The sequence below is a fragment of the Mchenga conophoros genome, linkage group LG3, assembly GCF_057382185.1.
Source record: "Mchenga conophoros isolate Kocher_MC1m ecotype Shallow Benthic linkage group LG3, M_conophoros_male_GT1.1, whole genome shotgun sequence".
NCBI classification, from domain to species: Eukaryota; Metazoa; Chordata; class Actinopteri; order Cichliformes; family Cichlidae; genus Mchenga; species Mchenga conophoros.
The window spans coordinates 58,857,753-58,884,141 of record NC_140528.1 but is presented as its reverse complement, the minus strand read 5'-3'; the positions used below and the strand labels follow the sequence as shown (position 1 = coordinate 58,884,141).

General features: G+C 41.2%; 1 protein-coding gene across 3 annotated transcripts in view; it reads right to left on the bottom strand.

The window, feature by feature from the left end:
- Positions 1–24,846, bottom strand: part of LOC146579753 (diacylglycerol kinase delta) — a 99,352-nt gene extending 74,506 nt beyond the window's left edge. The window contains exons 1-3 of one of the 3 annotated variants that reach the window (XM_085264636.1): positions 24,493–24,846; positions 23,075–23,442; positions 21,344–21,448 (exon numbers count right to left, since the gene is read on the bottom strand). In XM_085264636.1, coding sequence (XP_085120762.1) covers positions 21,344–21,448; positions 23,075–23,164 — 195 coding nt within the window. In that variant the 5' untranslated portion in view covers positions 23,165–23,442; positions 24,493–24,846. The remainder of the gene's footprint in view (positions 1–21,343; positions 21,449–23,074; positions 23,443–24,492) is intronic. The other 2 variants (XM_085264644.1, XM_085264651.1) reach the window with 2 other exon arrangements.
- Positions 24,847–26,389: the final 1,543 nt, after the last annotated feature.

Sequence of the window (26,389 nt, the reverse complement as noted above, 5' to 3'; positions counted from 1 at the left end):
AAGGGGTTGTCACATGATTCGGAGGGCATTGTGGGCTCAGCCAATCAGAGCCAGCGGATTTCGTTACGCGGGCATTTTGCCATAACACGGGCAGAAATACTGCAGTTAAGTGCCTTCGTAACTTGAATTTTTTGTTAAATGGGGTATTCGTAAGTCGGGGTTCCACTGTACATTTAAGTAATTCTACTCTTTCAAAATGAATATTCATAGTACACAAATAGTAATTACAGCTAAAAGACTAAACTGGCCACGCATGCTTACATGTTATCAGTAACATCTCAAGTTTCTGAGTAATTCAGATCCATAGGATTACACATATTACTGTCACCGTCTAAATAATCCACAGGGGGAGCCCTCTTGCGCAACACATTGCAGGAAGTGAACCACACACCTACACAGGTTTGTGACACACTAAAAGGCGTCTTCTTACATCAAACGACTTCTCTTCAGCCCTCACACACTGAGAAACTATGAATCTCCCGAGAGGGATCCGCTGAATGAAACAGCGAGTCGTACGCATCGACAAAGATGACAAAAGCAGTGCAACCAACAAACCAACATCCAAACAACAAACAAGACGGTGGAAGGCGAGCTGCCACACAGCAGGTGCATTTTGTGATTTACGTCAGTTTTTGCTCCAAAAAGGCCATCCCACACAATCACTAATGACATCACCCGTACCTCAGCAGTCACAGAAAGTATACTCATGGCTTCATGGATACATCGCCAACCGTTGCTTTGGCATGCTCTGGACAGAGCCTGACAAATAAATACATGTAACGTATACGTGTATTTTTAAAAAACATAACTGTATTCGTGTGAACCTATATGTACACACACTATTGGTAAAAAATACCTGTATATGTGTTTTTTATTTTTAAAATTGCATATACGATACTCTTCCTAATCTTTATAAAATAATACGTATACGTTATTTATAAAAATACGTATACGGGTGTTTATAAAAATGTATGTACAGGGCCTCACCTTACTGTCTCAATAAAACAAACTAAATGGATAATAGTTGGTGATTCCTGGTTTGTTTTCTTAGTTTTTGGGATGCCTTTTGTCTATGGACAAAGACCTCAGTGACACATGCTGTCTGCAGCTGCTTCTTGCTACTTCACAAAGTGTAACCTTAAGGTATTGCCTATAATTAGGTGTCATCTGACTGCACCAATAGAGAAAGGTATTTTAAACACAGCTGTTTCAACTGTCCACCTTCAAAGATGGAGCAAAAGGGCAAATATGGAAGGAGAAAGCAACACAACACTCACTACAAGCGTTCACACAAAACACAACTATCACTGCCGCCATCGTTAAAACATACCGAACTACTTCATAGAGAAGGGTTAATAACTACCTGGTTTGTAGCTACTGAACTTTCAGAATAAGAGCGGACTAACTGTCCACCAGTATGCTGAAGAGGCCTGTTCTTTCAAGACCGATGAGGAAATAATGATATAAAGCACTAAAAACGAGTTGCATACCCAGGGTGCTTAGTGTACTAGGCTCTATGACGGATTTTACATTAAAAACCATGACAGTGTAATATTTTTTAAACCTAAAAAAAAGCAGTTTTATGAGCATGCATTTAGTTTGTGCAGCTGACAGGCTGTCAGAGGAGGACAAATTAATGATCACGACACTGTAATAATGAAATATGTACTGCAACACAGCAGGTAAGCAGCAGCATTAGTAAGAATAATAATTGTAATTACTGTAATTGTAGGAAATGCACTAGTGAATATGATGAATAGAGCTGGCTCTCCCTTTCTCTTTGTCACTCACACACACACACACACACACACACACACACACTTTATTTCAAGTGTCATTAACAGATGTGTTTTTGTGCTGCTGACTCAGTCTCTTTCTCTTCATGTGGTACTTAAAGTCAAGGCTGATAACAGTGCATGGGCTCACAGGCAATTCAACACATGCATGTACACACACACACACACACACACACACACAAAGTATTGCAATGCAAGGTGGAGTCAAAAAGAATAAATGGAATCACTAAATATATGTGATCTCTCAGGACAGCAGTACTGCAAAAGCACTATATATGTGTGTGTGTGTGTGTGTGTGTGTGTGTGTGTGTGTGTGTGTGTGTGTGTGAACGATGTGGTGGCTGTCTCTTACTTCCTGTTAAAGGGGTTTTAAGAGAGAGAGCGAGGCTGACAAAAACCCAGAGAGAGAGTGAGTCTATTTTTGGCCCCTGTGAGACAAAAAAGAAAAAAAAGATGAAGAGATAGCAGCAGGGTTAAATAAAACCGAGAGGCGCGCTGAGGCGTGAAAGCAAAACAGGAAAAATGAAACACAAAAGTTAAGCAAACAGAAAGAGGGAAACGGGGAAATAAGATAGAGAGAGAAGTGTAAAACTGCCCTAATGCACACTGTCTGCTTTTAAAGGCCAACACCCTGATAGGATGAGGTGTATGCATCAGAGGAAGTGCTTTGGCCTCCACGTCCTCTTAACAGAAACAGCCTGCACTCACTGAACAGCACGATCTGGCATCTAACTAGTGGCACAATTTTTTTAATGTATTGTTTTGTTTTTTTCTTTCTGCAATCAACTTTCCCACACTTGCACAAAGCCCATATACAATATACGAGACCTGAGACATGAAGCTACATCTTTACTTCTCTTTTAAGCCGTTAGCTTTCCAGTTAGCTTTCCAGGCTAACGCAACACTTTTTTCTACTCTACGGGGTATTGTGCTTCTAATAACAGCTGCACACACATCATTTGCAGCGCCATAAAAAAAAACTGAAATTAAGCAACAACTGAAAATAACTAAACCACAATAAAAAAAACAAAAAAAACAACAACAATCCCACAATGCAATCAGCTAATAAAGCTCCAATTTTCTAACTTTCAGGCCTTTTCTCATTCAAGGCTGCAGCAGTCTACCGGGTTTCCGACGAAATTAAACGCCAAATTTAAAGCAAATTCACTGAATAATAGCTACGGAAGCTGCAAATTACTGTGCACTTCCATCTCTTACTGTTACATTAATATTAGGATCTGGGTATAAAGTGCTGCTGCTGGTGCAGAAGAAGAAGCGGTTACAGAAACGATAACATGGAAAACAGGATGGAAAGCTGATTTCTGATTTATTCATGTGTTGATTTAAATAATGTTACAGTTAGCACACTGCTTCATACTGCTTGGAAAATCTATCAGCGAAGGAAAATATAGGCGAGCACAAACGGCAGCGGGTATCTAAGCCTTAAGTTTCACAGGCATCTTCATTTATTTGTCAGTTCTCTTCCATTGCACCAACTTCCCCTTTCAGCCAAGCATTAATAGGGTTTCTGCAATATTTGGACGTTGTCCCAATTTACTTTTTCATGCACTGAAACGCAAGTGTACCACCCTGCAACCTCACTTTAGAGTTGCACAGCCTTCAGTCTTTTGTATACAAAATACAAAAGTCTTTCATGTAAAATATAAGTGAAAGCAGAAAGCAATTATTTGCAATGAACACCAATCGCCAGGTCACTTTTTTCATGTCATGTTACTTACCAAATTTGTAAGTGACATGTTTTAGTGAGATGTATAATTCTAATCAGAAGCGTGTATTCTGTCCAGTGAAAGGGAGGACGTGTCAGCATAGCAAGGCAGCTTAAAAAGACCTGGTAAGCATTACATTTTCTAACCAATCTAACCATGTGATTTCTATATATGAAACCTAACCAAGCAACACATTTAAAATGACACAAATCTGTGACGTGTATGACTTGAACCTCATCCTGAAGCATGAGCAGTGAGATCACTCGATGTATGAATGACCCCTCCAAACTCCAAACGCAGACGTTTTTTGCCTTTTGAAACTACAAAATATTGGGTTTTTAGCTCGATGGTTGAGCAGGTGACCCGTGTCACAAGGCTGAATGCAACGGCCTTGCTTTGCTGCCTCATGCACCTCGATTTCTTCGCGGCACTATGCAAAAAATACTGCCAGCCGCCACTGCTACCACTCAGCCTTCTGGTAGATACACCTATCGTATCAGTTTCAGTCGCCTTGTTCTCAGGTTATTGTTATCAAGATTTTCAGAAAACTTGACCGAGATTCAAACTCATCTGAGATCTTTAGTAGATAAAACACACCTATGGAAGTGTATCAGAATTGTACACTGCCTAATTTCCGAGTTCGCAAACTTGGGTGTCTATGCTGTCGGCCCGAGCGGCAGGGTGACAACAATACCTAATCGGCTTTTTACAGCAAAGCGATAAAATGGAAAAACAAAAACCCGAAACAAAAAAAACTACTTCTGTTCATACACATGAACACAAATCAATACTTATGCAAGCAGAGTCAGGAAAAGTTGTGCTCAGGGACATGAAAATAAAGACCGTGCCTATCCCATGAACTACCGTAAGACTTGCTTTTATTGACTTTGCACATATTCCAACAGCGCGTCATCGTAGTGAGAGTCCAGGTGCTAGGCTGGCCCTGCTGCTGTCCACAGCTGTCAACTGACACCACGCAATCCTGGGCAGCTGAAATCCTCCATCGAGCAAAAATAGCAAAGCACTTGTGAAGTTGAACAACTGGTCTCGGCAGTCCTTAAATGCAAAAAAGTGCTGTGATGCTACAACACAACGCTCCTTTTTCAGCTTTAAAAACGAGGAAATGACAAATGACACTTCTCAGCTGCAACAGCTCATATGCTGTTTTATAGCATTCGAATGACTTGCAAATCATCTCATGTTTATTTACACTTTTTTGTAAATGTAGTTGTAAAATGTTGAAAACGCTGCACATAGCGCCTTTACCTGCAGGTGCTACGAGGGAAAAAAACAGACACATTTGCAGATGTTATCAGAAACCTGTGAGGAAATTCAACTCAAACTGCGCAGCTTCAGCGAACGGAACCAGTTGAGGGTATATTATCCATCTCCTGCTGGCAGAGAGAGATATCGCTTCAGAGGCACGAGACAAACGCGCCGAAACTCGTGCTTTGTGCTGTCAGTCTCCGGTAACGAGCAGAGGAACACGAGCGGTAAATGCGCATGGACGCAACACCTTTCACTGATTGATAACGCACCGTTAGCACATTAGCACACAACTGCACACCTGCCGAGACTGAAACGCCTGTCAGTGATAGCACAAATGCACACACACACACACTTCTGCTAATGACCGAGAGCACACATGAGCACACACACAAGATATTGTTCTCTCCTCATCATTAGCACATTTCCATGAGTGAGCGTCAACATGGTAGACACAGCTGCTGCAGATAACTCATCAACTTTGTCTCACAGCACACACACTTTCTTTAATGGCCTGCTGCCTGCGGAAGACTGATGACGGTTCAGGCTTGGTAGATGCATAGGAAAGGGAATGATAGAGCAAAATGGAGACGAGGGGAGGGGAAATGAAATCAAGAGAAAGGAAAGCGTGAGGAGAGAGATCAATACGGGGATGCCGGGACGAGGAAATGCACCTGAAGTCAACCTGGTTTGACTGATCTAAATCTTTTTTGATGTTTGTGCTCAGCTCGGATTGTTGTGAGAGAAATGCTGCAGCTTTTGAGGTGAGGGTGGGAAGTGAGCATTTGACAGACACATTAAGCTCAAACAATGATGTTAAAACGTGAATAAAACAAAAAAAATGAAAGACACGAAAACCTGCAGTGAAACATGAGAGATGTGAGGAGGAAACCTCTGTGCACAGCACGTTCTGCAGGAGTGAAGCCAAAGATGGCAACCACAATAAACATGTAATCATGAAGAAAATAACCACAAGTAGTGCTATATCAAGACTATAAAAATAGAATCAAAGCTCAACAGTGTTTTTTTTTTCTAATGCGCGCTTTACTCAGGCGCAATAGATTGATAGATATAGATTTCTGCTGAATCAAAACAATCTCAACTGCTTTCACATTGCTTCAGCCACACTACATAATCTACATTCAAAGGACTCTTTAGACCTTTAGAGCTCTGAGAGAAGAAGAAAATTAGCTTTACCTGTCAAGTTAGCTCAACAACAGAAGGAATAAGGGCTCTCAAAAGCCTGCCATTGTTTCTACCCAGACATTAACGCCTCTGCATCGCCTAGAATGAAAATGTCACACACTCAGGTCAGACATTAAAAGCTGTTTACCCTCCCAGTTCTGAATGCAACCATCCGAGAATGCACGGCTTGCAAACTTACTACAGTATGTAATTGTTCCATTCACGCAGCATTTGCTAACTCTGTAGAATCCCCAGCTAGTCACATTGTGATACTGTTACGGACCAATCCCAAAAAGTTGATTCTGTTGATTCTGTTCATCTGGACGTAGCGTTTTCAGTGGGAGAAACGTTTCGTCACTCATTCAAGTGACTTCTTCATTCTCTTCATTGCTGACTGCAGGTTTCCCCAATCTTATAAACAGTACATTTGCATAGTGACTGAAACCAGCCCACTGAATGAACAATGGGCTGTGAGAGCAGTTTCTTGACCACTAATTTGCAAACTGTTGTGACCATTGATCAACAACCACTGTTCAAAGTCCAGGCCATTTACCATAGAGAGGCCTCCCAGCCCATTGTTCATTAAGTGGGCTAGGTTCAGTTATTGTGAAAATGTACAATAAGTCTGGGGAAACCTGCAGTCAGCTGAGACTGAAGAAGTCACTTGGATGAGTGACGAAACGTTTCTCCCACTGAAAACGCTACGTCCAGATCAACAGAATCAACTTTTGGGATTTACTTACCTGGATGATTGAGCATGCATTAAGACCTTACAGACCAATATAACCAAACATCAGTGATGTTACTCATCCAGTTTGCAGTTCATCTAAATCCAAGGGATTCTTCCTTTAAAACCTTTAGCACAGTTTGGGTTAAGACCTTTCCCATGATCAGCTTGTTTAAGTTTAAGTTAATTCAGTAGGAGTAGCGATTCTTGTGACCAATGGACATGTTGCCACAATGCTAGCTAATCAAAATGAATGTGGCTTACTTACTATGTTACTATATTACTAGGCATGTTTGGTTAAGTCGCAGAAAATGTCTACAATGGATAGTAAAAAAAATAGGGACTTTTCTGACATTTAACTCTTTATCTATTGTCAGGCAGTGTCTATTTAGTTACTTTAGTGTTGTATGAATGGATGTGAGGGAAGTCTTTATCAGCAGGAGAAACTGTAAAACTTGTGAAAACACAGGTAAAGGTCCAAAATGCATGCCCTCCTTCCCATTTTCCAAAGCTGTCTATTGGGACAGGAGTCTACTGGAGTCTCTTCCTGGGCCGATTGTGGTCTCTGGTCCTTATGATTGACACCCCTGTTACACTGACTCAACCAAATTCTGTTTGTAGGGTTGTTTGATGAATCCAGACTAGACCCAATCTATCCAGCCTGGACCAAGCACGGAATTTACAAGTGTACTACACACAGACCTGACATGAGCTGACTCAGATTCCTCTGCAGTATTTTAATGTTTTTCAAAGGCATCTTTCACCAGTTCAATCACAAATGATACAAAAAAAGTCACATTACAATGACCGGTAATTCTCAGCTACAAAACACGAACACGTATGTTGTATATTCTGGACTGCCAGATAGCCACTACTCTGAACGTGAGCAGGACCTGAACTTAAACGATTGAAAAGAAGCTTGAAAAACTATGAGGGGTTTCACAAAACAGATGAAGGACGAGCGGATGAAAAGAAAGGAAGGAATAGCGGGATGATGAAGGACAGGTCGGAGAAGAGAAAGAGGGGAGCATTTAGAGATCAATGTAGGATAAATGAAGAGCAATGAAAGACTCAATGAATGACCGCAAAAGACATGCGGTGAAAAGAGGACATAAATAAAAGATCGGAAGTAAAGGCAGCAATAAGAAGGAAGTTACGTTCTTATAACAGGGGGAGGGGGGGGCTTCAAGGCTGTTTCCCTCAGTAGATTTCACTCATTTCTGTAGTATGTGATCTTATTTTAGCTAAGTTCACAAAAAGAATAATTTGAATGTTCTTCATCATGATAAATCAGAAATATCACACCTCGTAGAGTTTCGCTACAACAATATGATTTGTGAACTTTCCTGTTATTCAAAAATGACTTAACAAGTCTTGCTTTTCCTCCTGAACCCACAAACAAAGCTTGTTTCTTCACACCTCTTTAAATGATTTCCTGCTTTCTTTAAATGCAGCCCAGAGTTTTCTAGCACTTTCTTCTTTCTTTGACTGTAAAGAGTCCCCCTGTCGAACGGCCTGGCGTTTCGGGGAGACATGAGGTCAAATCAATAGAAACTGAGTTTGACGGCTCCAATTAACCAACACCGGTGAAGTCGAGGAGACAGAATGACTCCGAATTAGGCCCTGAGACTGTGTGCGTGTGTGTTCATGCATGTATGATAAACAGCTTATGTAGAGTAATTTCATCAGAGCAGATCAATAATACACATTGGTGCCCTTTGTGGATCCTGGGAGTTAGCCACTTTATCATACATTACCTATAAATTACAGGGAGTAATATTTTAAAGTGCTCTGCTGAACGCTGAAACTGCAAATCATGAAAGAAGCTTTTAAGGGGAAAAAAATGTTTATTCACTGTTCAAACTACTTTTAAAATGTCACCATTAATACTCTGAAAGGCGATACACAACCACTTGCTTTGTGTGTCGTTGCTTCGTACTTGAACGCAGGAACAGTAAAAGTACCACCAAGAAATATTTTAACCATCAATCTTTTCATTGATTTTCAAATGTATATAATGATAGCGAGCGTCAAAAGAAGCTTAACATTTATTAACTCAAAACTAAATTAATGTCTTACAGGCAACGAATCAGGAGTCTGGCTGAAAGAGCATTGTTCATCATTTGATGACAGATACTGATGTTTAGTCAGAGTCATTATAATGGATTGGATTTATATAGCGCTTTTCTAGGCACCCAAAGCGCTTTACAATACCACTATTCATTCACTCTCACATTCATACACTGGTGGAGGCAGCTACAGTTGTAGCCACAGCTGCCCTGGGGCAGACTGACAGAGGCGAGGATGCCATATCGCGCCATCGGCCCCTCTGGCCAACACCAGTAGGCAAGTAGGGTAAAGTGTCTTGCCCAAGGACACAACGACCAGGACAGAGAGCCCAGGGATCGAACCGGCGACCTTCCGGTTACAGATGCGATTCCCAACCCCCTGAGCCACGGTTGCCCCATTGTGAGGAATCAAACATCTCAGAAACAACCGCACATAGTTAAACACATGAACTCTTATCATGTGCAGAAACGTCGATTTATCTGCCCTAGTTCACAAAGCTTTACAGTAAAGGAAATGTCACTGTGGCACTACTGAGGTTTCTCACGTGACGTCAAGCGCACATTATTCAAAGTTGTTCGCCATATTGGATAGGTACTGTAAAAAACAAAGTGTAATCCCTGGATAGCTGAGAGTTTGTAATAAAGCCCTTTGATTCCATTGAAAGTACGATCAGAGCAATATGTTGGCAACCAAAGAAATCGCAAGGAGTTTTTTTGCCAACTGTTTGGGGAATGGATTTTTTTCTCTAGTGATGGGTGGTTTGCAGGGTGTCACTGACCGGTATGTAGATCTGCCTGACTTGAACTTTAGCAGTCACTTTGTAGCAGAAGATACTGTTTTTCCCCCTCACAACTGGTGGTTGCCAGATGGTTGCAGACCAGTCTCTAGGTCTATATGATTGGGGTCACAATAATGGTCATACATCTAAAATGGCAAACAAGTTAACATTGCGTGGTTAGTGGTCGTGTGTTTGTAAAACGTCAGTAGGCCATGACTGGGCACAAAATATAGTAGTTATAGACCTACTACAGCACATTCTTTGATTTGGGTGTACTTGTTGAGTCCCGGTCTCAGTCACACAAGGCTAGAGAGCAGTTATGACCTCTCATTCGCCATCACCAACTGACCAGTTAATTAGTCTGTGCTTTCCTGTCTTTGATAAGCGTTGCGTTTTACCAGCGTGGCGGTAAAGAAGAGGGTCAAGGTACTAATCTCAGGTTTACTTGTGTGAAATTATTTTTAACCTGAATTGTTTTATCAAGTCATAACTTAACTTATTTAGTTACATTAATAATATTAATACCCAGTAATAGAGTTTCCACAAAATTGTATTTCTCCTTCTACAAATTTAGCATCCTTAGTACATTCTTACTACAGCTGGGCACATACTGAGGCCACTTCCTTTTAAGTTTGTCATGCTTTTTTATCATCAACCTCTTCGTGCATAAATGTAGGTTAAATCTTTTGGGATTGACATTTTGGAGTTTTTTGTTGTTTTTTCTTAATGTGTGTGAATTTTAACTTGTCGTTTGTTGATAAATAAATCATGGTTTTACTTTAATTAATGTTCACGGGATTATAATACGAAGTAAGTACAATATACTTAAAATATCTTTTTGTAATCAGGATTACATAAACCTAAAAAGAGTCAGTCGTGCTGAGCTGGCTATCATCTTGGTAAGTCAAACAAAGTTCTGGCTATGAGGGCTTTCAGCTGGTACCAAATAACCAACTGCAAATATGAAAAATCCCTAAACAAATGTGAACCAACAAATATATAATCCAGGCTAAAAGGCACACATTTGCTAGAGCCAAACCAATCACTATCACTGTTCTACATAGAAACTTCTGTACTCTCTCACAATATAAGGCCCTTCTGTTCTTTATCTTGCTGCTGTAATCCAACAATGTTGTTGTGGGATCAATGATGTAACGTACCTACCTAATTGCTCCATCATTAAGGCCCAGGCAGATCTGACTGTATTTCTCGGTGTTTATTCCAAGAAATGAATACATTGCTTAGATGTTTCATTACAGTTAAAAGACAGTTTTAGCTGGCTTGGCTGTGTGCACAAGAAACATTTCCAACTAGTAAATAGGCTTTGCTAATCCTACATAAAATGAATAAGTGGTTTAAAAGGAGTTATTCCTCTGTTTCAGGACTGTGTCACTGCTTTCAACAAATAACATTCATGGGGTATAGATGCTTTCTGGAAACTAAAGACAATCCTGCTATCTACACATCGAGAAAAGTAACGGCATTCTCCAAGTGAATCGAACCTTTTTTTTTCTCAGTCTTTTACCTCACTGAAACCTTCCAGAACTTAAATCGGGATTTAAATTGGCAGCTAGCAGGGGACAAGCACGTAACGTGTATCATGAAAGCTTTAAAGGAGGAGAAGAAAACCCGAAAGCCGGGTTAAGTAGCTGAATATACAAAAACGAGCTGATCAAATGTCCTAAATGTTGAGGTAGATAATGCAACGACTAGGGCTGTTCAATATAACGATATATATCGGATGACGATATAAAAACGTCTATCGTTTCATTTTACGCTATCGTTTGTTTCGTGGTGTCGCAAAATAAACTGTTTACGGCAATATTTTTTCATCATTTTGATGGTCATTGTAGTGGCTATATTAAATTCTTAAAGTTCTCTCTTTCTCTTATATTTTATATAACCACACTATGAACGGACAAGTGTCTGTGTTTATGCGTTGTCGTTAGCAACAACGACGGTAACACCATCGCGTGTCCGCTTGTTTATGTTCCACATAAACCTTTCACAATAAAGCTCAAGATCCTGTTGAGACTTTTCAAAATAAACTGAATCTCGTGAAAGAGCAGATTATTTACGGATGAGAAGCAAAAAAGAGCCGCCAGGTGCTAGAAAATAAACCTTAGACTCAAACGTTAGAACAGGCTTTTCCCCGCAGCACGCCGTGTAATAAATACAAAGAAAACGGCGGCCTTTACAACTTATGTCTAAAAATGTATAGTTTCATGCATCGGTTAAAACACTCAACTCCAGGTACATGACGCGCAGCTGGAAACACTTCACGCAAGTCGAGCTGCCAGAGATTCACAGAATTTACAGAAAATGTTACATTTTTGTGATTTATATCGATATCGGGACGATAGATTTCTTATATCGGGATATGAGAGTTTGGTCATATCGCACAGCCCTAGCAACGACCACGTGTTTTTTTAAGCCTTAAGGATACAAACAATGTGTTTTGAGCAATCTTTGTACCAGTGACTGAATAACACATTTTAAATAGTCAAGCCGCCTCCTCACCAGTCCTGCCAACCTGTTGTAACGGTAAATATGGATATTAGAGCCTGCTGTTCGCTGTGTGGATTTCTTATATAACCGACTCTGGATGTGTTTCCACTCTGCCTCCACCTCTCTCCCTCTTACACTTGCTAATTCTCTCCCCTTTGTCCATCTTCATCTCTCTCTCCTCTCCCCGTCTTTTTCCATCTCTCCCTCTCCCGTGTTGAACCGAACACTTCTGCATCTGTATCGCATCAAGCCGAGGGCACAAATCAAAGCACAGCACACAGACACACAACACCGGCCGTCCCACACGCTCGTGCACTCTCCTAAAGCCATGTCTGTCACCCCCCCCTCTCTATCCATCCGCACACATCTATAACTTGTCCTCATCTCCATTGCAGTGAACACCCACACAGATTTCTGCACTGGGAGCGAGATGCAGATAAAAAAGAACAAATATAGTGGGTTTGATTCCAGCAAAGCATCGTGCAGGAAATCCACAGGAATAGGAGCGAGGGGGGGGAAAAAGAAGAAGTGTTACCTGTTAATCACCACTCTAAAAGCCAGAAATACGACTGGTTACATAATCTGAAGTGGCACTGCTGCTATTTTAGAAGGAAAGGGTTTTGGTTAAGAAGTTACCAATTTTAGAAATTCTAGAAAATATTTGGATGTTAGGAAAGGGACAGAATGTGACGTGATCACTCCAAAGGAGGGGAAGTCACAGCAAGAAATTACAAAAGAATAGGGAACAGACAAATGAGAAAGAAGAGGAAGGTAGAGAGGAGACGAAGGTGAAAACCTAATGACGGGACTGGCCTTTTCTTTGCACGTTTATGAGTGTGTGTGTCTTTGTCTACTTTCATAACATAACATAACAGTTGGCGGCCTACTCAAAACGTAAGTGGTAGTGCTACATACACACAAACACACAATTCACAGAAGCCCTTCTGCTTCATTCTCTTCCTGTGTCTCCTTTATCCTCCACACAGTAAATGTGAGTACTGCAAAGAGGAGGAGGAAGAAGAGGAGGTGGAGGAGAATAGGATTGGGAAAATAAAAAGAGGAGAGTAAAGAAAGAGTGCGAAACCTTACGTAATTGAGCCTGGAGGTAGACAAGGACAAAAAAAGAAGGAAAGACAAAAAGAAAGTAAGAAAATCAGAGATCGCTCGCAGAACGCAGACACATTGAGTTACAAACAGAACTTTTGCAACAACATGTGACAAAAAGACAGCTGACAGCGCAAAACTTAAAAGCCACCACATCCAGCAGTTTTTGTTTCTCACAATTTAACATCAGATGATAATTTCCCTCAAGAGAACTGCTCCCTGTTCCAAAGATGCTGCTGCCTGACCATCCTGTGGTGAATTAGAAAACCAGAAATCCATTGTGCAGTGGAAACAGGCAAATCAAAGTAAATCTGTGGTGGTAAACAGTTTGTGGCTCTACTCACTAGCATAACATCTTAATAGTGCCAGGTTTTGAGTAAAGGGAGGCCAGACAAAGAAAGGTTGGGGGGAAAGAAACAAGTTAGTTAGCTAGCAAGCTTTTCTGTATCTGACTTTTTCCCATTGCCTCTCAAAGACAGGCACATCTGTCAAGGTTGTCACACCATAGTGCGTAGAAAAGATGGGCATGCCTTCCAGGTATAAAAAGCTATCATGAAAGTACTTGTAACTTAAATTTCTTTGAATAATATTGTCATGTTCATCCATTTTCTGCCGCTTATCCAGGTTTAGGTCGCAGGGACAGCAGTCTGAAAAAAAAGCTCAACCCTGCCACCTCCTCCGGCTAATCTGGGGCGACAACGAGGCGTTCACAAGACAGTCGAGAGACTATCCAGCGAGTCTTCGGTCTCCCAGTAGGAATACCTCACCTAAGAGGCACCTCAACTGAAACCTTTTGATGTGGAGATGCTTCGGTGCTTAGTGCATCAGGTGGCCATCAAAGGTGGAGGCCCTGGTGTTCTCACCCCCGGCTTCAAGAACTGGCTATAATTCTTGACCTCTGTAAAAAATTTTCCGATGACTTCATGTGCTCAATTGGCCGTTTCAGATAAAATTGAATAAAATTAAGTTCACATAATTATTAGAGCCAGAAAGGAGGATTATCCAGGATATGTTAGGTGGCTAACAAGTCGTCAATCAAAAGTGCAGTGCCCTCAGTTTCACAGTCCAATCTACCAATCAACTATTGAACTGTTTTTTAGGGTTTTTATACTTTCATTTTGAAAAATATCTCCATTCAAATGAAAGCGAAAAAAAATTGCTGTCACATGCTGTCAAGAGCATGCCAAAGAAGCAAGTGGTGAAATAGCCCTAACCATGTAGATGTCACAATGCTGGAACACCGCAAACGCTAACAAAATGAAAGTGGATAGATGAATTCTCTTGCATAGCTTCTCCTTTCTTTTTGTTTCACTTTTTTAAGCAAAAATGCCACATTTTTTAAGACACAACACGCTGAACAATCCTTAGCAACTAACGTTGATTTAGTCTTTTCAAGATCTCAAGTGAGCCATCAGCCTGCAGCTAGGCCGATAAACATGTAACCACTGTTTCAACAGCTTCCCAAGATAATCAACAATGCTCAACAAATAGCTGCCCTCTGTGGAGAGAAGTGAAGATGTCTTATTGAGATAAGGTTGCAGAAATGCCTGCATGCACAGTGTACTGCAGCTGAAATAAAATGCAAACAGTTCCTGCAGTCATCGTATACTCATATAGCACAGGGTCTAAATGTCAGCAATTTAGACTGAAAAAAGCTTTTAAGATGTTAATTGATGGTAATTATTTGCCTTGAAATAGATAAATTACTACATGAAGCACGTTAAAAATGTGTCTTTTTTCATTATCAGATGCAGTATTGATGACCTATACTGAACTGTTACCGTATCCTTAGTAGGGCTGAACGATATATCGCATTTGCGATAATATCGCGACATGATCAAGTGCAATTTTCTAACCGCAAAGGCTGCGATTATACTCTGGACATGTCCAAATTCATGGGCTGCATCCTCCTGAGGCCGCATTTGTAGACCGATTACGTCACAGCGACGCGCCGAAGGCTGTCCAAATTACTACCATATCCCAGAATTCATAGCGCGGCCCAGCCAAACTCCAGTTTCCAGCAATGGCGGCCGCTACTAAGTTTTAAAATTACTCATACTAATCTTTCTGGGTCACAAAATAAACTTTTAACATATTTTCAGGCGAGAAAGTAGTTGTGTAAACATCAAATATCTGCTCGGTTTATCAAGATATCCCATTTTTGCAAAAGTGCTTCGACGTTTTCAGAGGCGTCTGCTACCCACCAGCTCGACAGCTAGCCGGGAGCTCGAGGGTTACTGATGCGGCCGAGAACGGCACAACTCCCGGCACATCATTTTCAGATCACCGCGGAGTTTCGCTGCTCGGGTTAAACGTAATATATAAGTCACTTAGACAACCTAAAAATGTTATTGTTGGGCTTTTTTCAGTGTTTTGTTTGTTCGTGAGTAAATCGGTTTGGCTGAGATTAAAGTTATTAGATTAGATAAAAGAAAACTTTATTAATCCCCCGGGTGGGTTCCTCCTTGGTTTTCACACAGCTGACTAAACGTCAAACAGAAAACTTATTAAACAGAAGTATGAGACAGTCGAGAATTTACACCAGTGTCTGGTTATATTTTAGATAGCAAGAAGCAGACGGCCGAGTTTATTAAACTCCACCGAGACAGCGGTGACGCTAATCAGAAGGCTAGACCGTCCAATTTCACGCCTTTAAACTTTAAAGGCGTGTTTGTGTGTGTGTTTATACAATTGCTATTATGTTTGCACTTTATGTGTAATGTTACTGACTGCAGAGATCAGTAAGATGTGTGTATTTTTTATTTATTAGTTTTATTTATTTAATATTATTTTTTAATTGAATGACTGTCTAGTAGTTCACAGATGTCGAAAAACTGAGTGTGGTAAAGCCACTGATTTTTTTTATGTATATTTCTGCAATCTGCACATTGTACTGACTTTCATTTTAATGTTTACACCAGGGTTCCTTGTCAGCACTTTATGCTCAGATGTTTGTAAGCTAAAAATAAACTATTGTGTATGTTCAAATATACTGTTGTGATTGAAGAAGTTAAATAAAAATGTCAGTCATCAATTCATGCATCACCTCATGTCATCATAACAGAGGTCTGTCTTCCAGGAAAGAACAGTTTAAAATTAATGTAATATAGTATTGGCCATGCTATATGATGTATTGCTTGTCTTTGTTTAATAATACAGAAGACAAAGACCTTAAAAAATAATCGCATATCGCATCGCAATCGCAATATTGGGGCAAAAAATCGCAATTAGATTATTTTCCATAATCGTTCAGCCCTAATCCTTAGTGACGCATCGTTTATGTGGTTCTAATTTATGCTACTTACTGGCTGAAATATGTGAAGCTGCAGTATGTTCACTGAATTGTCTATCTGACACAAAAAGTTAATAGACTTCCACTTTATATTTACTAAATACAGAAGCAAAATTATGGAGAAATAAAGAGCAGAGTCAAACAGTATGACCCTGGCAGCTTGTATTGGCCCTAACCGTCGTAGTAATCAGTTCTAAATACAGTTCAGAGTTTCTTCAGAGTCTGTTTCTATTTTAGTCAGGTAGTTGGTTAGATAAATTAAACCTCACTAAATTTAGAAACCGTCATCTTTACTCTAAAGAGCTGTGTGAACAGAAATGCTGTCACAGCTCTGCTGAAACTTCACGTCCCAACAGCTGGCTTTTATCTGTTGCTGGTGGATATTAAGCACCGTAGAAACGAGGGAAACAAGCTATTTAGAGGTTGAAGATTTTGGTTTTGTTTGAAGGGTATTTGAGCATGTCATTATACTGATATGAATGTACCATTTACCAATAATGATAACAATATCAGACATGAGAACTAAAGGCTGAGAAACACAGGAAATGGAGAACAGGACATGAGATATAACAACCGCTCAAATTGTGGTTTATGAAGTACACCCATCTTTGCGCCCAGGCTACAACTTTAACACCGAAAGAAAAGAAAAAACCCGCACACATACAAAAGGGTTTGTCTTTTTTCAGAGAGCATTGGGTTTAGTTTCTGAAAAGCCTGCATAAACAAGCCAGTCCAAGACAAAAACTGAAGTCAATTCACAAACAGCAGAATTACCGCCTTGTCAACTAGTCAAGTTGCATTTCACCATCTGTGGAGACTTCAACCTTTGGATATAAAATGTCTTTGTTTCACATTATGTCATGATTAGCATATCACCAAAAACAATACTTGCGGTACCATTCAATATCAAAATTCCAAGAATTTGTTTGCTACTTTAAATGCCGATACACCAGTAATTCTTGAAATCAGGTGGGTAGCATACAGGTACAAGTATTTTAGGCTATCCTTACATACTTAAGAACTAGGAAGCCCTAAATATCTGGTATTGTGACAGGTCTAATTTTAATTTGTCAAGTTAGCTAATTTTATGTGTTTATTTTTTCCAGACGCTGCACTGATCTTGACCTGTGAACATGAAGTCAATAAAAGTTGATTCTGACTTCACGAACATGGGCCAGATTTCAGGTCACTATGTTCATGAACCTTTTAACCGCTGTACCCAACTAAAACAAACTTTTGCGTCATGTAGCTGCAACAGGCTGAGGGGACTTGGGTCCCCTTAGTTATCATTGGTCTTTCAAGTCACCATAAAGAGCACAAAGGAAACAACTTTGTTAGAAGAGAAACACACAACAAGGACTTCTAATTTTACTCTAACTAATGAACATAGAGGGACAATCTAATGAACATTTACCTAATTTATGTTCACTTTTTGAGCTCGTCTGCAGGTCTACTATAACATAAGTCATTGCCATGCAGAGTCATAAATATCAAGGTTTGACCTACATAAATGTATATATATTTGGCACCCACCAAGGAAGTTTTACCCGGAGCCACAGGAAATGTATTTTTTTTACTTGTTTTGTTAACTGTGCTATTATTATTTCACACATAACACTGTTAAACGATCAGAAATAGTATGAAAATGCACAGCTAACTAGGCAAAGTTAACCGCCAAAGGCCTGTGTGGAGCCTTGAATATGTAGGTTTAGCTTGAAAATCTCATGAGTTAACTACCAGCATATCCCCTGCTGATCGTACAGTGCATCTAAAGCTGGTCTTTAAACCCAAACATATTTAATTAACACCACAGTCTCCACAGTGAAATGGAAATGACCCGCCCTTTGTTTCTGAGAGCTACCACAACATCTGTATGATTATTTAGCGAATCACCGCCGAGGAACTGAATTAACCTAATGGTGTCAGGAAGTCATGTCACAGTTGATGAGAATTAGCACCTCCTTAACAAGTGTGCCGACAGACCGCAGCTCTAACAAGGCAGGTAATAGGCAGGGGACAAACTGAAGCAAGTCAAATGAAGCAGACAAGGAAGCACTGATGTAGTGATGGCGTTCAGCTATAACACACGCAAAAGCCATAAAAAATAGAGGAAGAAAGAGACATTTTGGCAAATAACAAACTCAGCCAAAATCACCCAACACACGCCTGCATGCACTCAGAGAAATGAAGGGACACACAAGCTCATTAATCCTCTCAACCTATTGTTGTCACTGAAGCATAATCCTGAAGTCGATGACTAGCTTAATCTACAGCAAGTCATGTGACTCTAGTTACACAAACTCTAATCATCTCACACTTGCACACAAACAACCAGCAACCGAACCAGCAGCAATTTTTGTTTCATCCAATGAGAAACGATCTACACATCTTTAAAGCCACATTTTGGGCACATTTTAGCTGTTACTTTCAATATCACAGCAATTAAATGTGACGTTTTAGGATTCTGTCATACCAGGCTGGAGAGACTGGTCAGCAACCTGCTGGCAAGCACATATCATTGGAGGAAAAATGTGCACTGCCCCCATCGGTTGGCAAGTGCTTGCTGGCTGGCACTGAATTGAATCGGTCAAAAAGACATTGCTGCAGCAAAGATGTCCTTATGATTGGTGTGGTCTCCTGTACTTTACATGGAAAACGCCGAGTTAACCTCGCACACTCCACATTTACGCTTCAAGAGTAAATGAAGTTGCTGAGTGTTTACGCGCAACCCTGCGCTTTCCATTGGTGACGTTGGCAATTTTCACCTAGCCAGCAGCCTGTAACCACTCACCACCTGGTCAGGGAATACATATTTTTCCCTAGTAACCTTTGGTTGTGTCTTTCAGGAAATAAATGAAAAATGTTTTTCATAAGTTTATTTATGTAATAAACTGCAAATTTTTCTCACTATATGTCTATATAAACATATATATGTCTGTATGTACCCTCGTTCCTCCTTAGCTAGCATATACCAATCACGTATACGGCAGTTTTTAACATCTATGTTTTTTTCCCTAAATTTATTACAGATATCAATTGTTTAAATTTGTCTGTATGCATTTGTTTCATGTGCCACATTCCGTGCGCGGCATCCAAATATGTAACGTAACGTTCACAAAAAACTTTTGTTTGACTTACCACTGAAAATGAAAATTTTTAAAATGTGCTGCAGGTTTTTGCTAGTATAGAATATGTATGCAGATAGGTTTATGACTTAAGAATGGATGCTCTGGTGAGAAGTAATTCAAGTATTTTGGAATAATTCTTAGTTCGTTTTCTCTAAAAAAAAAAAAAATATGTATACGTAAATGACACAAGTAATTTAATTTTCTTTTTTTCATTGCTTTTAAGCTTTTGTCTTGTGTTTTATAGGTTATATACCCTTCGGTATGATTTAACCGTACCTTGTACTTTCAATTGTTTAATTTTTTTTTTAATCCAATCATCTAAACTGGATGATGCATGTGAAAAAACAGGAAAATATTTTGCAGATTAACAGACTTTTTTGCTTTTATTTCAGTATATTTTCATTTGAGTTTTTATTAATTTTAATGTTAGTTTTAATCTTTTTAATTATTATTGTATGGAGGGCATATGTCAGAGACAGGACTATTCCTCTATTATACCTCTTTATTTTTTAGCTCAGTTCTTTTCCAAATAAGTTTTAATTTTTTTTTTCAAAACACTACTTATCATTTTTATTTTGGTTATCTACGTTCTAGTCTTGCTGATAACGCTAAACAAAACACACACACACACATATGTTAGTGTATATAAGTGTCGAGTGAGATCAGCCAATCAATACTAGACTGTTATCCAATCCTATTGTCTGCAACAGAAACAAATGAGGCATTATGGGATGCCATTCCCATGACGACAGGGATAGCAGGTATCCTGTGTCTTCTATTGATCTGAGTGTGTTTTACAGCTGCGGGTCAATACAGGTAATGGATAATGATTTACACACACACGCACGCACGCACACACTCATACAGAATAATAATTTGCACATTAATCACTCTGTTGATAATGATGCATTTCTCTTTATTGCTATTAGCTCATCAATAACTAACGACACACACTTCTGTGTATGTGTTTAAATGCCAGTAACAGGATACTATCAAGCCATCAATATCTTACTGTAAGAGTGAGTCCAGAGGCCAATAACATCTACCAGAAGTCCAGTAAGAAAGGGAGCTCTTACTGCTGTCATTGATTTGAACACTGCTCATGAGCACAGTGGCGGTAAGAGAGGAAAATGACGCAGGCAGGAAACAGACCAGGCGTTAGAAGGAAGTTAGCTGACCTCAGAGGAGAGGTCGGATGAGAGGTCTGATTTAACGGTTGATAAAGTTGCGACAGAGACAGTCACACAGAGAAAAGGCTGCTAAAGATGCAAGGTAGCGGTTAACGTCCCTTCACATACATTTGATTATCATATGCGAGGCCTCCGAGAAAGGCAAGGGTCCTTCAGACCCACATGCACATGCCCACATTTCAGTGATAAGTCTAAACTTTGTGCAGGTTCTTCAATAAGTAAGCAGCTCAAATGTTTAATCAGGGTTATCAACATGGCCCTGATCGGAAATTCCATGATTTTTCCATGAATGTTCTCTAACTGAAGAGCGCCTGCCTGAATCCAAAAATATTACCGCACTCTGGTTCGCTAATGATGCTTTTTACCTCAGAGGAGTCAGGTCGAGAATGGATAAAGTTCAGAAAAGCTCTTAAAAGCACTGCAACGTGTCGAGAAAGGTTAAAAAAAAAGCAGCTGAATCCATCATCTATGATACAGATTCACTAATATTACCTCATTTCTTTCTGTGTCAAAAACAAGCTCTTCTACCTGCTATAATCCCACCTACACACACATACACCATTTCCTCCTACCTTGGCCCTTATCTGTCCCGAGGTCGAAACTTTGCGGATCAGCTTGTGTGACGTCTCTTCTTGTTCTCCATCGCTGTCTGATGACTCTTCACCTGCTTCACCGGGCTGCAAGAAGAGGAGATAAAATCACCGAAAATGAATGTGAGATCAGGAGCCGTAAAATGTCCTCATTTCAAACTGTAGTGGAAGCGTTCAGCCACTGATTCAGCAGTTTGGCTGATGGGCTTTTTACTCAGAGCAACATTTTATGGTAAACTTACGTAAAATCCCACCGTCACCTACACAGAAAAAGTAAAAATGGACCGATAGTACAAATTTTTGGTATCGACCAAGTAATCACCTAATCATAGAAACTCAGGTAGCTCTTACAGCTCTTTAAAAAAAATAAAGCAATATTAATTTTATAGGAGTTAAAAAAACTTAAAAAAAATGCTGCTCCAATGATTCAGGGTTTTTTTTAGCATGAATATTTTCAAAATAAAAGACACTAACTGTAAAAGATGTACCTAGACTACATAAGTGCACTTTAGGCACTCGCTGATCTGAATATTTGCATATACAACAGAAAATGTCAGCATAGGCACGAGATTTTTTTGGGTACCGGAAGGTTTCTGGTTTGTAGCCTGAGTGCTACTGACCAATCACATTTGAGCAGGATGTAGCTGCAGGCGAGTAAGCTGCCTGTGGTGAACAAAAGAGGTTCTGCATTCACTGAAACGCAACGTAAAAAAAACAAACAAAGATGACTGAGCTTTACGTGTACGCACCATCGTGGAGCGAGTAGTTTTAACTTCTTAAACAAAGCCACCACCCCAAAAAAACAAGAACGTCACCTCCTCCTCCCCAGTGGGAAATCTGAGCCTGCTGCAAAGCTTTTCCGCGAGTCAAGAAGTCAGGGATGTCAAATTCAGTACATGTCGCTGATACTCTATAAATGTGTGGGAAAAATGATAAAGTGAGGAGGTCGGGGCGGATGGATGTAGTCGTTTTCTTTCAGCTGCTCCGTTTAGGGTCTTTTCTGTCACACTAACCCTCCGTGTGTTCTCCTTCACTACATCCTCTGAGATCTTCCTCTTCTCCTCCTGCCTGAAAGCTCCATCTTCAGCACCCTTTGTCCACTATATTCTCTATCCTGCACATGTCCCTCTGATGTATTCATTTCTAATCCTGTCTTTGGTCATCAAAAACACAGTTTAACGGCTACATTTTCTTACTTTGTGTTCCCATTCACACATTTCCCGAATCTTTCTCAGAGTTTATCCACACTGATCCCTGCAGAGTGGACATCTCCCCGTGGCTGCTTCCTTCCAGGGTAACTTTGTCACATATAGTGAAGGTTTATACTCGCTGCTCAAAGGGGCTGTTAATAATTCCTGTATTTAAAGGCTGCTCCATGCAGATGAGGTATCTCGTTTAAAAGCACGTGTCTTCTTTCACCTGCAGGTCGAGATTAGTCAAGGCTTTTGTTATCTCGACACGACCCGAGGTAAAAGACTCTCGCTAAGGGATTGTATTACTTATAAATTAGGGCGTGTAAGTTGACTAGTCCCATTGTTAAAAGTGTAGAGTTGTTGTTTTTTTGTATTTTTACCCCTTCTGAAAGGGAAAGGAAAAGAAAGTGGAAGCAAAACCTGTTGAGGAGCCCCACCTATACTTTCACAATCTCTCTCTCTTTCTCTTTTTTTTTCCAATTTTAGCTTTAAGTGTGAAGAAGAAGTGGACTGTACTCACAATATGAGTCCTTTCAGAGTCTTGCGGTGATCCCAGCGACTCCCCAGCCCCCGCCACGTACAGGACGTTGGGGTTCAGTTTGGACGCCATCACGAATTTACAGAGAAAGGAGAGGAGAAGGAGTAGGAGGGCGAGGATAACAAAGAAGAAACAGAGACACGGGTGTGAAAGGGGTGAGAGAGATGGGTGAAAAGTTGCAGAAGATGTGGAGGGGTGGGGGGATGAGAGAGGAGAGGAGGAAGGGAAGAAGGGTGGAGTTTGGCAGGTGAAAGCCGGGCTGAGAAGAGAGATGATGAGGAACGGGACAGCAGCGGCAGCAGCAGGATCTGGGACGCCACGCTCCTGCCGAACTCTATCCAGGGCCAACTCTGGAAAAGACGGAGAGATGAATTATTGATCAACAGAGAAAAGCTCGGGTTTTTTTGGCAGGGGGAGGTTGTCTCTCTCTTTTTTGCTGGAAGTTCCCAACATGTATAAACAAAGTGTGGCTTTCACAGCTGATTAATTTGCCTTCCTCCTTCCATGGCAGGCTTTCAGCTGACAGTGCTACAGACACAATGCACACGGCGCTTCTGTTTCTCGGTTCCTCTTTGGGTCTTCCTGTCTCCGAGCGTTAAACACTTTGAGGTTTACGGTGTTTTGGGGGTTTTTTAGGGCCCTTTTAGGCAAGTCACACAAAGTCAAACAATTATAATAATACATACAGCGATGATTGGGAGGTGGAGACAGAAACATGCTTCATCACCAGCCTCTGCGTATCTCACACACAACGTGTTTTGGCATGCAGCAGTGCCGGGAACACACACCCTTACAGTCAATATATATATGTGTGTGTGTGTGTGTGTGTGTGTGTGTGTGTGTGTGTGTTTCCTTGATTACGACTTGGACAGATTATTCAAAAACCTGTCTGCGCATCTTTCACCTCTCTGCCGCCCCCGGTGACACCAAAAAACTTGCACACATAAGCGCTCAAAAACACACTTCAGCACAAACGCTGAAGAATGTGTGTGTGTGTTTGTGTGTGCGTGTGCGGGCTTTTCCTTTTGAAAAAGCCGATCAAACTGCGCTGCTGTGGCTCACATGTTTCAGAGAGCCGTACACGCAGACGGATGCACGCACAGCGGGCTTGCTGGAGCCGAGCGCAGACCATCCATCAGCCGTGTCTGTCCTCGCTGTTTACCGCGGGAGCTGTCGGCGGACACGCGACACAAAAACAGTCCGGTCCGTGTACAAGGACCGCGTGCATATCTATCAGCTGGGCTCAGCCTCAGCTCAAAACGTCCATCAGCGACCTGCGGCCAGCACCACCTCCTTTGCTTTGCACACACACAAAAACAAACACACACACACACACACATATATATATCTAACCCCCCTCCTGCGCCCTCCTGTTTTTATAAAATGTTTTTATTATTCACCTTCGCTGCTTGATTTCTCCTCCAGCGGAGCTTGATCAGGTGCGCTGTTTCTGCCCCGCTCCGGTTACCCTGTCTGGGTGGCTCGCCAGCCGGCGTCGGGGTGCTGCTGCGCGGGCGGCCGGCGGTCAGCAGCGGCAGGAGGAGCAGCAGGAGGAGGAGGTGGTGGTGGAGGAGGAGCAGCGGCGGCGTGCGGGTCTCTCCGGTGGTGCTCGCCTTGCAGAGAGAGCGGTCATACGCATAGCGTCGGAGCGGATCTGAATCAGGTAGCAAGAGGAGGAAGGGGAGGGAGGGAGCAGGGGGTGAGAGAGAGCGAGCGAGCGAGAGATTTAAAAGCGGCCGTGTTGAGACGCTTCAAATCGCCGTATCGGGGTTAAACTGAGAGCAAATAACGTGCACAAACACACACACGCATGCGCCTGCAAGCAGGAAAAACAGACCTGCTGAACGTAAGCAGAGCTACGTTAATTAACACAGTGGACCTTTGAATGAGGGGGAAGACATCGTTTAATCAAAATCGTCCTGAGGTAAAGAAAAAACAAACACGCAATGAGCTTTTACTGATTGTGCATTAGCGCTTAACAATAAGTGTGTAATTACAGCGCTGCCAAGCGTTGATTTGAAAGGCAAAAGTCGATTAAAATGCCAACAATCCTTTGTTGTTGTTACGTGCACACGGTATACCGTTTCTCAGCCTGGGCTGACTTGGGCGCATGATGGACGTGGTTGGTTTATGGACACCTGTATGCAGCTGGAAAGCATGCTCAATCATCCAGGTAAGGAAATCTTAGAAAGTTCATTCTCTTCATTCATTTCTTCATTTTCAGTGGAAGAAACGTTTTGTCACTCATCTAAGTGACTTCTTCAAACAGTAGACGTCACATGGTGACCTTCAGTCACTTGGTTACTGAAGAAGTCCTCTTAAGAAGTTCAAGTGACTTCTTCACAACGCAAAGCAGAACCACCTTAACTGCATCTTTGACACATGTAGGAGCAGTGTTTCTAACTGTGCAATTTCTCCAGATGTGTCAGCTCCTCACCCGCTTTCAGAGGCTTAGAAAATTCGTCCAGTTGTATTCAGAACTCTTAAGGTCATTACCGAGATTTCATGACCTGAGGTGAGGGTTGGGACATAAAGCTACACCAGGAAAGTTCAGTACAGCATCTGCAATACTGCTGACGGTGCACCAATCCGTCAGTCATATTCTCACTCCACCTTTCCATCACTTGTGAGTGAGACCTCAAGATACATGAAGTCCCTTGCTTGAGGCATGCTATTTCTACCTATTTCTACGTACAAAGTAGGAGCATTCCACCATGCTGAATCTCATCCTAGCTATTTCACACTCAGCTGCAAAGTGCTCCAGTGCACACTCTGAAGATGCCAACAGCAACACATCATTTACAAAAAGCAGAAATGCTCCTTATCCTGGCCATGCCTTGAGATCCTGTCCATGAAAATCAAGGACAGGATTGGGACACCATGCTCCTACAGTATAGCCGTCAGGTGCCCCAGGGACCTTTGTAAGGCCGTAAGTCTTCTCCAAATCTACAAAACATATATAGTCTGGATAGTCAAACTCCTGTGATTCCACCAGCGGTCCTACAAGGGTGAAGATCTGGTTAACTGTTCCATGGCCAGGAAGGAATCCCTTTTGCTCCTCCTGAATCAAAGGTTCAACAGTCTTCCAGGGTCTCTTTTCCAGCACCTAAAATAAACTTTCCTTCGAAGGTTGTAATTGGAGCACACCCTGCAGTCCCCCTTTGTTAAAAGGGGAACCACCATACTGGTTTGCCTCTTTACAGGCACAGTCCCAGACCTGCATGCAACATAAAAGAGATATGTCAACCAAGACAGCTCCAGAATGTCCAGAGTCCTTAAGATTTAAGGGAAAATCTC